Source organism: Artibeus jamaicensis, unplaced genomic scaffold (assembly GCF_021234435.1).
Source record: "Artibeus jamaicensis isolate MK-2021 breed Jamaican fruit bat unplaced genomic scaffold, CSHL_Jam_final contig_252, whole genome shotgun sequence".
Lineage (NCBI taxonomy): Eukaryota > Metazoa > Chordata > Mammalia > Chiroptera > Phyllostomidae > Artibeus > Artibeus jamaicensis.
Window position 1 is genome coordinate 1,156,840 of NW_026521538.1, and position 15,499 is coordinate 1,172,338.

The 15,499-nt window shown below is 35.9% G+C and overlaps 1 protein-coding gene across 1 annotated transcript in view; it reads right to left on the reverse strand.

Annotated features, from left to right (window-relative positions):
• Nucleotides 1–1,428: 1,428 nt before the first annotated feature.
• The window catches only part of TM9SF3 (transmembrane 9 superfamily member 3), a 60,131-nt gene continuing 46,060 nt past the window's right edge, over nucleotides 1,429–15,499 (reverse strand). The window contains exons 11-15 of the mRNA XM_037138917.2: nucleotides 13,696–13,764; nucleotides 10,593–10,739; nucleotides 9,969–10,052; nucleotides 9,772–9,848; nucleotides 1,429–5,542 (exon numbers count right to left, since the gene is read on the reverse strand). Coding sequence (XP_036994812.1) covers nucleotides 5,475–5,542; nucleotides 9,772–9,848; nucleotides 9,969–10,052; nucleotides 10,593–10,739; nucleotides 13,696–13,764 — 445 coding nt within the window. The 3' untranslated portion in view covers nucleotides 1,429–5,474. The remainder of the gene's footprint in view (nucleotides 5,543–9,771; nucleotides 9,849–9,968; nucleotides 10,053–10,592; nucleotides 10,740–13,695; nucleotides 13,765–15,499) is intronic.

Below are 15,499 nucleotides of genomic sequence, written 5' to 3' on the forward strand. Positions count from 1 at the left end.
TGTAACCTACAGCAGACCTTTCATGTATCCCTGTCTGTACCCTTCACTCCCTTCAAAGACCTTCAAGGTTTAGTCCTGTATTAGTGGCTTAGAGTGAACCACTAAGACTAACCATAACATCGGCCCAGTAAAATGAATTACGTCAACTTCCTACAACCATCTCCTCCATTTATTTTCTTTTTAGAAACTCCTATCACCTTAATCTTAATAATTTAAACCTTTGAAAATAATTTTAAATACATCTGTAGACTACATTGACACCACATATCCCAATGTGGACTTATTCCCCTTTTCTAATGTTAAACCACAGATTAGCAGTTTTACTTAATAAAAGTTCTCACATTGAAATCCAGGAGCTGGCTATATATAATAGGTTGATTCCCTGATTCCCTTAGTTTTCCAATCAGACAAAAACTGTTCATTAAAGAGCTCAAAAGTCATCCAAATTTATACCAACAAACTAGCCACGGGAGCTGTCAAGTACAGGGGTCGACTGGGGCAGCTAATAAAATCCGGGGGAGAAAAGAACCGAAGAGGTTGACAAGGATTTAAATCACTAGTTAAAACTGGGGATGGAAAAAGTACAAACAGATCAGGAGAAATTAACCTCTGACTGTGACATAGCACAATGAAAAGAATCCCTTCTGTTGGTACAGAAGAGCCACTTTCAGTGTGACCCCTGTGTGTATTACCTGAGCCACAGGCTGGAGAGAGGACATACCCATTCTAGTTACAGCAACAGGACCCCGAACCCTGAGATGGCTGCCGGGCTAAAAATAAGAGACCCTTTCATGGCTTCTACAAAACCTAAGTCTACCCTATGGTTTTCTCAGGATGGTTTTAAGATAACATATCTGAGACTCCTTTGAGAAAATAAGTACTAAACAAAAGCAATCTATTATCAATCAGGATAATGACAGGCATGGGCTAGTGTGGGGTTTAACTGTAGGATAGAGATTGTATGAGAAAAATGTCAAAAAATGATAATGAAAAAACATTTAAAAAAGGATAACTTATTTGTTGTAATGTTCTTTCAACTTTCTATACACTTTTTTTTTTTTCAAAATACAAAGTTGGGGGGAAATAAAATGTCAAATTTTAAATTCTTCAATTCAGGGGTCAGCAAACCACGGCCCACTGTGGTGGCTGTCATACTGGAACACGCCCACACAGCCATACTTACTAGTCACGCACTGTCTGCTGAGTGCTGACGCAGTCCCGCAGCTGCGGCAAGAGACCACGTGGTGCTCAAGGCCTCGAACGTTTCCTATTTGGCCCTTTACAGAAAAAGGTCTGCTGACCCCCTGCTTTATTAAAGTGTGGAAGGCTATCAGTAATCTCTTCATATGCATGCCAGTAGTAATAGGTTATCCCTTACTCTTGGTTCACCTGTTTCAAAAAGGAAAGAAAGAAAGGATTCAAGGGGAATACATTTCACTTTTTATTACTTTTTAAAAATCCAACTTCAGTTAAACAGACTGGATTAGAACCTCAAATGTATATGATACATTACATACTGGACTCTATTACTAAGAAGCCAGTTGGAATATGACCTACACAAACCAAGGGTGTGTACAAAATGGAAGTAATTACCACCAGTAACTATTTCCTTCCAACTCTGTCACCAATTACCTGTGCTCTGTGGGGATTTATAGATTCAACTTTGACAGAGTTGAAAAACCCAAGTGAAACTGCCTTTTCCAAGTGTGCTCTACAGGCCTTCAAACAGAATTCCATGTTATTTCTTCCTTGCCCTCGCTCTACTTAAAATGTTTTAAGACTTCAAATGACTTAAACTGACAAATTGCGGTAAACACACAGAGTGCTGCTTTATCAATAATTATTAGCAATCCTAGTTCATCAGTACTTCAATATAAGCAGCTTTCACAACAGTTCTTTATTCCACTTCCTAACACATTGAAATAACTTAATTTTTACTTTTGTCTTTGTACTATTTCTGCCTAAGGCTCCAATAAGAATGTTAAATCAGGTAGCTTTTAGAAAATGTTCACAGGAGGGCCTAGGCATTCCTCGTGCTCAATTTAAATCTCACAAAATTCCTACAGCTGTATGTTAACTTTCTGATCTACCCTAACTCTCAGTCTATTTCTGAATACACTTCCAAACCTTAAAATTGTCACTTCTCTTATCACTTTAACATTTCAATTGCTAAACTACAGCTTCATAACTAAAATTTTTATGAAGACATAAAACATTAATAAATACTTGTGTTTTCATACATCATTATTCCTATTTATTATGTGTTCCAATAAATCAATAAAATGAAGCACAAAGACACACAAAAACCTAAACTTAATACCCAGATGGAACCACAACCACAGTGTACAGATGACAGAAGGCTTTTCTTTCCTGGACTTCATATACAGAAAGAAGCCCTTAGTGTGTGGTTTTTCCTGAACCAATTACATTAATGCATCTTTCTTTTTTACATTTTGTATAAATTCAGGAAACTTTAAAATAACATTTATTTGCAAGACATTCGGCATAAGGTAGATAGTATACATTTAAGAAATAAAAGTTTTATCAAAATGAATACAATTGGTGATGAACCCTAAATAAAGTGGCTTTTGGAAGAACTGGATTTTGTGGCAACCACCTTTATAAAGAGGTCCATCCACTCCCAATGGAAAACGCCCAAACATACCGTTCAGAGAGAATATACCATTCACCATTCAGGTATCACTACAGAATAATGAGTTCTAAGAGTATGGAGCCTGGTTTATGGGCAAATCTGGTACAATCTAGGAGCCCAACACGATCTATAAAGAAAACTTTACCATCCCTCCAGCCATTACATTTCCACCTAATCCTACTCTTGTAGGACTGTCAATTACTAATGTAACTAAATTTTAGGAGCAATATGCTTATAGGTACAAGAGGAAAGTTTATCTTTAGTTTCTTATAGTATTCATAAAGCATCAGTTGGGAAGTTGAGCAAATAATGTTAACAAATGAAAGCCAGGCACTCAGCATTAATAAAGTGGAAAAACCCACCCTTAATTAACTTTACATAGTATTTTACTTTACTAGTCTACAATTGAGAACTAGGGAGTTAAACCATTTGCGAATTACATCTCCTTCAAGACACACAGCATCCAGCCATGTGAAGCCATAAATCAATAAATATTTTCTAAAGGGCTTTTCAAGGTGATTTATACTCATTTTAATGGAGCTTTTTATATGGAAATTAGAGAATTATTTTTCACTTCAAATTCCAGGATTTCAAACAAAGCTCAATTTAATAGAAAAAAACGGTGTACCTGAAAGCAGTTAAACCACTCCTTCTCATTTAAAAACCCTACATCTTACCTGCAAGACTCATAAAACAAATTTAATTTTATTAGAACAAAAATTTGCTGTTCAACTTACACTCCATCAGACAGACTATATACTGTTAGATACACTTCATATGTAGTTAGAAATATAAGCCATTCAATACTGACTTTTAGTTTTCCTTGTAAGATCTTAAAGGCAGGTAAGAAGAGAAAATGGAAGAACCAGTGTATCATATTTGATATAATATTTCGGCATGGAGATTTACCAACAGCTTCTGACCAAATTTGTCAGTCACACATAAGTGGTTAAAAATCAAACTTTTCACTGGTTATAGTTCTTACATACCACATGATCAGATGCAGAGTCTATTAATTTATAAACATTTTATAATGAAAACATCTTATGTAACTATCAATGGCATGAGTTTCACAATAAGGTTTAAATATAGCTGTTTTGACTCTTTCTAAAAATACCAATATACAGTATTATTAGGTGGTCATTTGCATAGCAAACTATTAACTAGAAACTCAATGGTTCTAGGAAAACTTCACATTATGAATAGTTCCAGAAAGATGCATTCAAAATTAAAATCACTTCTCTTAGAAAAACTGTGACCTTTATTCGCCCACCCAATAGTAAGCTAATCACTCTTACCCCTTTCCCACTTCACACAGTACACCAACCTGAACAGATCTGTGTGCCACAGTTTCATGCAAAGGGTTTGTCACTCAGTCTGTGACGGTACTGGATAACCTATCAATAGGTGTGAGCAAGTTTGAGGATTTTAAAGTGTGGGTTCCCTGTATTAGAAAAGCATACTTTATAATATATTCAAAAATTGTATTCAGTAACATTGCCTTTCGAAAAGATAGCTTTAAATTGCAAACACATCTATTTTCACAAAACAATTTGGTCAGGAAATTTTATTTTAACATCTGAAGCAGTAATGCTTTAGATGTTACTTAAGTGCCCCAGACAGGATTAACAAAATTAAATGTTTCTAAATTACAAATTCAGCTCCTGTAGGAGTCTCAGAAAAGGAAACAGAAGAAAACAACCCCCTCCCGAAAGAAGTAAGACACACACATTTTGAAGAAACCCCAATGTTTCATGCAGTGGTAGGCAAGATGTAAAAAGCCACCCAAATTCACAAATTTCTACACCAATCATCATCAGAAAAAAGTACTCCGAAGTCAATCTGTACATCCAAATGCTTTGGGAATCTACACCTACATTACATTATTTAATGTTATATACATTTATTAACCAACCCCCTTGTTTTTAATAATTTCTTATGTAAAACCTTCATTCAAACCCAAAAAAGATGTAAGACTAACTTGGGGGGGAGGGAGAAAAAAATAATCATTTTAGACATTCAGTTAAAATGTAGTTTATCTAAATCTCAAAATGTTTAATAAAAACAAATATCTTCTCCATTTAACACTTTGCTTTCTAACTGTACAGTAAATTGCATTGTAGAGAGTACACCTCTATCTTCAGACTGTATCTTCTTTGGATGGCATTAAGATGTAACTGGTTAGTTTTAAGATAAATAAATGAGAAGTTGGTCCAACTGTGATGACAGCAGATATATTACATGCAGAATTTAATATTTTTAATTCTCTTTTTAAAAAAGGATGCGGTTGAATCAAAAAAAAAAGGTCAAAAGCAAACCCAGATTCAGTATATAAAAGTGTCCCACAATAGGCTGATGATAGCAGTAAAAATAAGAGACAAAAGTAATCTTTCTGGAACATCATTTTTCAGTAACGTAGAAACACTAAGTGCCAGGAAGATTTCTATTTATGTAATTTTAGCATCCAAGTCTCCCTCTATTTATTGTATTGGAACAAATGCTTTAAATAAACTATTTGTCCTCTTCACTGAAGAGAGCTGGTCTATCATCTTTAATGAGCTAGTTTGGGGGAAGATCAGCCGTGTACTGTAGTAATGCCTACTGCATAAAATCCAAGCATTTGCTGTGAACAGTTGGAGAAAGCAGTCAGTAAGAACCTAGGATCAATGGAAATAGATGTTACTTTACGCCGTCCATGAAAGACAGACCCACAAAGTACCCAGTGTTAACGCCCAAATCTCTTCTTGCGCTTTTTTTTGCTGTGCAAGTTCCACCCCTGTGAAAGAGAAACTGATCCAAAGTTCCAGATTTTCTTGGGCTGCTAGTCAATTTTCACATTAGTATAGATTTTTCGGACAAAGGCACTTGTTCCCATGTAACCAATTGCTCCTGCAAAGATAAAATAAGATGTTTTGAAACAAATACGTACAGTACAGTATCTATCATTTACAAACACTAACTGCCCCCTGCTCTGGAAAGTAACTCATTTTTTAAGATGTCTTTAAGGTTAATATTCTCTCTGAACTTATTAAAATAGTATCATTTGCTTTGCATACTGGCTGTTAATGTCATACACGAAGTGTGGCCTAATATATTTTTAGAATTGAGTATCTATTACTACATATGTAATCAATAAATATATCAATTAAATTATATCTCTTATAAAAACAGGAGTAATTTGACATTGACAAAAACCTGTTAATAAAAATACATGTCTTTTTTTAAGTTGAGCACATATTATTCTAGGTCATTAAACCAATATTAACATGTTCCCTAGACCTTATGAAACCTTACAGATAAGAAGTGACTGCCAATTCTCTCAGGGAAGGACTGAAGACCATGACTCAGTGGCATTTGCAGCTCTAGAGAAGAAGCATATTCTGAGGGTTTCTTTTTTTATGTTAAAATTGTAGAAGCTGTGTAGTTTGTAGAATGGAAGACATATCTGAGCAAAAGGGCACGAGACACACATAAGTAGGTGGGAAGTTTTGAAATGTTGTTTTTAGCCTCAGATTGGGGCTTAAAACACCAGGAAGCAGGGGCACTTTTCTGTTTTGTTAAATTAAGTGTATAGTTCCAACGCTGCAGCACTTGGTACATGATACAGTACCCCCAAAATATTTGTTGAATGAATAAATGAACTGAATAGTTCTTTACTGCAAATACTAAGGGATCTTTATCTTCAGCATAAGAAAGCTGGTTATTTAAGTCATAGAGAAGATTCTCCTTGGATTTAGGAATTTAGCATCTAGTCTAATATTATTGAAAGTTTAAAAGTAAGTCTTCCATGAGTTAATAATGAAACACACATACACACAGATATGCCTAAATGGTTGCCTTTGAACTAACTTTTACACCAAATGTATATGCAAGGAAAGAAACAAGTCTATTCTGCCTTTCCTACATAAAACTGGACCTCAAGGTAACCAAATGGTTGATGGAAGAAGTTTCTCCTCACAGAATTATCCCAGATAATAAGTATAAAAAGAACAACAAAATTAAAATATTATAACCACTAATGAGTTTCTTGAGCTAGCAATAGTTACCAATGCTGCTAATCTCCCAAAGCCAGAAAGCCAGACATTAAGTGCCTCACAAGTTTAAAAACCACAAAACACTCTTAGGTAAGTATTCTTCAGTATGATCAAGCCAATAAATCTAATGACCACTTTAAAGGAAATATGAGGGGGAATTGCATGGAGAAACATTAAATTACACCTCAGGGCTACCACCAGCAAAACCCAGAGTGTGAAAAACTCTACAGGAATTAAAGCAAACAAACCCCCAAAACACAAGTTTCTTAAATAAATTGGAAGGAAAAAGAAAGGGAACAGCCTTCCCTTTCTAAAAGAGCCTTCAGACATGTTCACCAAGCACTGCATGGACCATTAGTAATCTGATCTTGGCCACAACAAGCTGAATGAGAAGAGAAATGGGGATAGATCAGGTAAATTCGAATACTGAATATCTGAACATATTAGGAATCATATTTATATGTATATAATTAAATATTACTATATAAGTATACTTCAAGTATATTTTATTCATGTATCAGAATGTGATATAATTATATACTAGAATTATACATAACATATTCTTATATATAGAAATGTTTATAGTTGAAATGACATGATGTTCAAGATTCATGTCAGAATAAAAGAGAGGTAATGTGGGAACATAAACAAGACAAGACGGCTGGGAGAATCACTGATACTAGGTGTGTTAGATATACAGGGACTCACTACAGATATATAGATATAGAGATAAATTATCCCTCTTTTTGTATATATTTGAAAATTTCCCACAAATATTAAAATTTTAAAAAGAAACCCTCACCAAAACAAAGCAAACCTACTTCCAACTACTTTTGCAATGAATAGACATTTATTTAATATGAATTAATTATATTACACTTCAAAATACTGATAATTCATTTTGAAATAGTTACTTGATATAAATTGTTACAAGGTTAAGAAAATAATCTTCAATTTTTTAAAAAATGAACCCGAATTCTTAGAACCTAAAAGTATCTGTAAGATTTTAACTAGAATCAAAAATTTAACTAGCATAATATAACACTAGTCCGATAATCAAATTTAATTTCCCAGACTTACAAAACATTTCCCCCCCTTTGAGCAGACATGCTTAAAAGCAAAACAGTATCAAATTAAGACAATCATTTTGCATAATCTTATGGGAGCACTTCAAGAATAAGCTTATAAAAATATGACTTTGTAAGAAAAAGATACTGAATATGCTCTGTAGAGAATAAATGTCTTGGGAATACTATAGAGATATACTTTTAAAGTTAATTTCTTTAACACTAAAGATGCTATGCTCAAAATATAAAGACTGTAACAATCTATTTCCCACCTTAACAGATATATCTATTTCCTTTATCTACATTAAAAAAAAATCAACAAATATTTTTCTTTCAATTACTGATATGCACATAACTTGACGAGTATGTATAATTCTGTATCGTGATAACATGTGAATCAGACATAGCCTGAACTGTACCTGCTCTGCCCCCAAATGGATTAGAACTGAAGGCATACACACCCATTAACGGATAAAGAAGGAGACATTGCCAGAACAGGGAACTGCAAATATGCCACAATTTTCAGGCAGCCAAATGAAATTTCAAAAGGAAAAGCACTAAAACATTTTAGCTAAGTTCATTCCATTTTCTTTGTAACTGTCAAGATATTACCTCTCTAGTTCAAAGATCATATATCAAGTCAAGAAAAAAATTTAACCCTCTGTCTAATCCCATAAATCTATACCTCAGTGAATGGTGGTGATAATCAAGAAACATCTACAACTGCATCAAGAGGCACTGAATGAGCAATCTTCGGAAGAATGGCCATAATACTAAAAGAACCTTCTGACTGCCTAAAGATACACCAGGGTGTTCCCCAATCAAACAAATCTAGTTTTAACCTTTGAGTCCTACTCCTCTTCCCCCCAAAGCTGGTTAACTAATTAATTATCACAGAAAAGGGTTATCACAACAGCTGTAAATAAAACATGTGGTTATAACATAGAGAGCTGTCTTCCCTTATAGCCTGTGTATGGAATGAGCTTTCCTACTTGACAGTAAAGCACGTTTATTAATTTGAGAGAGGGAGACAGAGAAACATCAGTGTGACAGAAACAGCGACTGGTTGCCTCCCATTTGCACCCTGACAGGAAGGGGACTGAACCCGTAACTTTTTGGTGTATAGGATGATGTTCCACCCAACTGAGCACACAGGGAAGGGCAGAACAGATTCTTTCTGTTAACTGACACAAAACACACTAGTTTCAAGTGATACATCACATAATATTTATGTGATATATTAACATATCAACAATTCGAGTTACTATCCATCACCATACAGTTAAAAGTGTTTTTCTTATGAGAACTTTTAAAGTCTAATCTCTTAGCAACTTTCAAACATACAATACAGTATTATTAACTAGAGTCACCATGCCGCACATGACATCCCCAGGACTTACTTATCATACTACTGCAAGTTTGTACCTTTTGACCACCTTCACCCATTTTGCCTACAGCCACACCTCACATCTCTGAAAACCACCAATCTGCAGACAAGATTCTTCTGATGAAGAAAAAAATGTAACCCTGGTACACTAAAAGGGTCCACAAATGTCATACCAGGTCCTAGCTTTTAACAAGATGATCGAATCTGTCTTATTCTATTATCTACCCCATACCTACAGGCAGAACTCTCAAAAGAAAAAAAAAGCCTTGGCTGGTGTGTGGCTCAGTGGATTGAGTGCCAGGCTGTGAACCAAAGGGTCATGGGTTTGATTCCCAGTCAGGGCACATGCTTGGGTTGTGGGCTAGGTCCCCAGTAGGGGCTAGGTCCCCAGCAGGGGGCACGCAAGATGTAACCAACACTGGTGTTTCTCTCCCTCTCTCTTCCCATACCCTCCCTCTAAAAATAAATAAACAAAATGTTTAAAAAAAAAACATCAATCAGACTCTGGAACTTATTTTGGTGTTCCTAATCAAACAACAGAATGTTATTTCTTAATTCCCCATCACTGTTTTTCTGATTCTGAAACACTCAAAGGTTTACTCATGATATTCCAAGAATTTCAGAACTTACCACACATTATCCCCAAGGCTGTGCTAAATACCGCCATATATCCAAAGTAAAATGATGTTTGAAATAAGCCATACATCCTGAAATAAAACAAAATAACTACATATAGTATACTGATTTTTTACTTTCAACATAGGCCTTAAATTCTAATATTTAAATAAGTGCAGTTTCCTAAATACGAAAAAAATGTGTCAACTTACTTTGTTTTGAAAAAATAGTAGTAAAAGGAATACATGTAAACATAGATTGCAGTTGATGCAGCAGAGAGAAAACTTGTCCATTGCCTGGGGGAAAAAATACAGCTCTTTTGAATGAATGGCACTGAAATGAGGATTTTAAAATACAAAGAATTTTATTTTTAAAAATCCTTTAAAACTTTGTATCTTTAAAAACAAATGCATGCATTTTGCATTTAAATATAACAAGGAAAGAGCCTAAGAACTGGAAGAAGGGATCCTGAATTTTGTCAGTTCCCTGGTGTAAGTGAGTTTAAATAACCATTTCCTTTTTCAGACCTGTCTCCTTGTGTTTAATTAACACAGAGCAATGCTTCCTCATAAAACTCTTTCCACATCAAGCACTTTGTAAAAATATTTCTAACAGTGACCCTCATTAATACAAAAGAAATTGATACTATTTTTCAGCATTTTATAACAGAAAATCATCTTTATTATCATCATTTTTATAACTGAAAAAATTTCCTATTCTCTCTTAAGCATCAAAGCTTTTATATGTATCTTTTACTTCACTCAATATACTTCAAATGGAAACCTATTTTAAAATACCAGGGTCCCCTGAGGTTCTCCACAGAAATAAGCACTCACCACCTATAATCCTCCGCATTTAGCAGAAAGTATGTGCACACGATGGTCACGCAGACGGTCACAATGCACAGGATGACCAGCACCAGCATCATGAAGCCATAGACATAATAGATCTTATATGCCCAGAAAGATGTGAAGATGAAATACCTAAAGAAAATGCAAAAAAGACAGTTTTCTAGTTTTTACCTTGAAGCTCACCTTGCTCTTGCTAAGTTTCCCATCTTAGTTCTCACTTAAATTTCAGTATTTTTCTTTTGAGTAACTTCCAACAATTTCCCTCGCCTTTTTTCATCGATTAAGTACTCTAAAATGCTCTAAAAATATTCTTGGATAATCTTTCAAGAACAATTTCTTTAGTGGGGCATTTACGTCTAAAGATACTGAATAAATTAGAAGCTTAAAGAAGTAAAATAGGAAAAAACAAATGAAAATAGCAAAAAATTCGTATTTGTAAAATAAAGTCAATTCCCTCATTCTTTCAGTTTTTCTCCAGATACATTACTCACACAATGTACTTTGTCTTTTATACAATATCCTATGAAATAAAAAACTAGATTTGACAGGGTAAGGATGTGCATACAATCGGGGGGACAAAGCTAGGACAAGAAAGCCTTCACGCTCTCTTCGGAGGGCAGTAAGGGAAAGGGCACTAGGATTTTACACTAAGATGCAGAGTGAGAAGAGAACACCGTCTCCACCCAGCAGCTCCACTCATACCTCTGAACAGCCTCCACCGTTTACACGGAGCAGTCCCCACTCTGCCACCTAAGCCCATAACCCTCAACAGTTCTACAGTATAGTTCTGCCTGTGTTTTGTATTTACATTACAGGAATCACACAATAGAAATTTTAAAAAAATATTTTACACTAAGAAAAAGGCCCTTCATTCTAATTCTACTACCCTTTAATTCATCATTCAATTAGAAAGGGTCTTCTAGCCTCTTTCTCCCGTTCTCTAGATGTTTGTTAGTTGATTTGTTCATCACTCATTCTTTCAGGACATTGGTACAGAGTCCCTACCACATCTCAGGGAAGCAGTGAGAATACAACTGTGAAGGTGACACGGTATCTGCCGCCCTCAAGGAGACTGCTGTTTAGCAGGGAACACCGGTAAAGGGGCAACCACAATGCACGTGACATGTGCTCTACCAATGCATCTAAGAGGGGCATCTTACTGGTTTGGCTGGGTGGGACTTGGGGGGGAGGGTGAGAAGAATCTGATAAGGCATGTGGGGGACAGGGTGTGAGGGACAGGAGAGGCAGGGAGCTAGAAGAATGTTCCAGGCATAGAAACAGCAAAGGCAAAGGATCACAAATAAGAGAATTCACCGTATTTTGAAAAAAATGAAAGGTCAGTACAGTCAGAATCTCAAATGAACGAGTGAGCACCAAGAGATGGGTTTGGAGATGTGAACAGGGCCATGTTGTGGAGTCTGGACTTACCTCCATGAAAATGAGAAGTCTTTAGCAAAGAAATGGTATGATCAGATTGATACCTTAAAAAAATCACTTTGACTACCAAACAGAGATTGGGTGTGAAGGAAGTCAAAACAGAAGTTAAAGATGAGCAGAAAGGCTATCTAACGGAAAGGAGGACCTGTGGGAGCAGGAAGAGATATGAATCAGAAGGAACAGAGGACGGGAGGAGAATGGAAAAGACGGTCAGGGGTCAAGTCAGGGGGAGGACGCACAGCAGTCCAGACTGAAGGACAGAAGCTGTTCCTGAACTGGCTTCTTAACCCATGGGATGTAGTGACACACACCGATCCAATCCCTCTCGAAGGTACTGACTAACCCACCGCTGATAGGTGGTGGCCACCCGCAGTTTGCCCAAATCCATGTCAGTTGTACTTGTTAGTATAATTAGACAATTTAATTACATTTCATAGAAACCAAGAAACAAACATAGGAGCAAAAAGGATATGTGATTTCTATAAAAATTATTTATTTTGAATGCTTTGGAAAACTTCGATAAAGTGATTTGCTAAAAAAAAAAAAAAAAAACAGTTCCAAAACTAGGTGCAGGTGAGATGGCTATAAAAGACTAAAGGGCAAGTGTTCCATCTAAAGACTTCAGACAGGTCTTTATGTTCTTGGTCCACTTTAAAAAGACTAGAAAACACAGAAGATGTATAATGACTGTCAAAGGAAAACTGATGGAAACAGCAACTAGATACAAATCAAAGACCTGGGCTTTAAATTAAAAAAAAAAAAAAAAATCCGTGAAGAATGTATCTTGAGTTGTTTTGTTAAAATAAAATGCTATGTATATATCTTTTTAAATAATTGCCTTACACGAGCCAATTTTTCCAATTAACCAACTATCAGATCCAATCATGTATGTTACGGAGGCATCCACTGTACAGGAGAGAATCAGCAGTGGGGCACCTGGAAGGAAACGTGTAGAGGAATTTTGAGCAGTTACAATGACTGGCATTTCATGGGCAGGGGCCAGAGATGTATGACTGCAGTTCTTGACAAAGTCCCACACAAAGAACTGTCTTGCCTAAGATGTCAGAGAATTCCCATCAAGAAACACTGGAACACAGGCTGAGGAAAGAAAGGCTGACATTTGCGGCGGTAACCAAGGATGCCGTTGTGAAGCATGGTAAACTGGGCACAAGGTGGCATACCTCAAACCCGCAAACACGCACACATTTCTCAGCACTCCTGCAGGTCTCTATGGAGGGAAACCAGGAATAGCTATGAATCCAAAGATACCAGGATAGTCTGACTGGTAGGTAATGGTTTACCTAGTTCTCTGAACCCTCAGAAAATTTAAAAAACACAATAAAAGCCAGTAATTCCTTATATCATTCATGTAATCAAAAGGTGGTCTAGCATTCTTTACAATGCATGCTTTGATTTCTAAGAATTCCTGTAAAATGAGAGAGATCTAGAACATAATGCAAAAAAGCATAAAATTCACCTGAATATTTCTAAAAGTAGAAAACTACTTTTAGAAAGACATACAGACTCCCGTTCTGGAAGCCATGGAACTAGCAGACTAACTCTGTTAGATGCTTTCCTATTTCATTCTAACTCTTAAATTCTCTAATTACAATTAAATCCCTCAAAGCATAAATACATTGCCAAGGCTTACATTTCAATGAAGATTGAGCCAAAAGGTAAAATTCCTCCCAGGCAAACAATAACTGCTGGCTCCATAAACCTGGAAAATATTAAAATTAACAGTAAAGTTCTAGCATGATTTGATTTGATGTTACACCATATAAATCCTGATATAGAAAGCAGATGCCTGGTACTTAAAAAACAATTTAAAGGACAGAAACAAATCAGTAAAAGAAATTAAAATCCAAGGAGACACAACACAGAGGTGGGACTTCAAATTAGTTCTAGAATATAGTCAAAGTTCTTTCCAGCATTAAAGGCTGAGATAAGAATTTGGGGAATACAAATTCTTGCCAGTGGCAGAATTCAAAAAAGCAATTCGCATAAGCATCTGCTTGTTTTTACATCTCTTAATAACTTCTAAGAACTTTACAGGCATTCACTTACGGAAAGCAAGAGAGAAATAAAGTCTTGAGACCCCTATCTGAATAATGTTTCCCAAACTGTGGCCTTGCCATTTCTTTGCTCACTCTCTCACTGCTTCAAGAATTCCTTTTGCTATGGATTACACAATTAGGATAGTATGAGTTCTGAGTTACAATGGAGCCAAAGAATAAAAAATAAATAAATTTCAAACCTTATTCATTTGACTCCACAAACATGTACTAATTGCAACTGGTGATTCTCTACCTGGAATGCCGTATCTTGTCTCATACTTCTCTGCACCTGCCGGCTCAAGTGTCTCCCTGTAAAGCCTTCTTCTCTAAGTCTCCCAGGAAGAGGTGGGTCATTCCCCATTCTTCCATTACCCTCTGAACGTTACGCCATCACGACACTTACCACACTACACTGTAACTGTCTGATTACACACATATCACACTTCACTGGATCATAAACGCTGGCAGGCAGAAGCTATTCATCTAGCTACATCCAGGGCCCAGCACTGTGTCTGGCACATAAAAAGAAGGTACTAAACTACTACCTCTGGAATGAACAAACTAAAGGACTGAGAGAAAAATAAAAAAAATTAAGAGCTGCGAAAAAAACATTAAAAATCATTTTAGTCTTCTTTCCTCATTTCATAGAAAGACAAGACTACAGAAGGTAAAAATGATCTGCCCTGCGTGACACAGTGAGAGCCAGATCCAGTATTCGGATGCTGGTTCCCATGTGCCCACATAAAGCAAATGAAGATACAGGCCTTCCTGCACCTAAATATGATACATGGTTGTTGTTCCTTCCTCTCCTTCTCTAGCCCTGGTGACCTGGAGGAACTTTGGTTATTTCTGACTGTGCTTTTCCTATCAGCTGATTCTCCTCAGTAATAGGTGAAGATCAGAGGGTAGCAACAGGCCTTAACAATCAAATTTGAAAAATATAGTTGAATTTAAAAAAGACTACAAAATTCCCATAAGACCAATCTAAGAAAAGACTATGGACAATTTCTAAGACAAGAACAGATCATTATCCTTTCAACTATAGGGGGTGTTTTATTCAGCCTCAATTTCTGCAAGTGTCTATACCTCCAAGTCTACAAAAGACTGTGTAAGTATCTGAACATAAGTTACATTTATAATGTGGTTAAATATCTGGGAACAGAGGCCTCAATATATATCCCTTATTATGAGCATGTAGAATCTACTGTGTAGCTATTCTTACAAGATGGGGAATGTAGGAAGTGTACAATAAGACTGTTCTATTTCTGTCTGCAAGTAACGGCTAGGGAAAAAATGCAGAATAGAATGTATCAATGTAATAAATTTCATATTTAATACTGTTATGAAATATAATATTCAACTTACTAATTTTAAGATGAATTCCCATTCTGCTCAAAT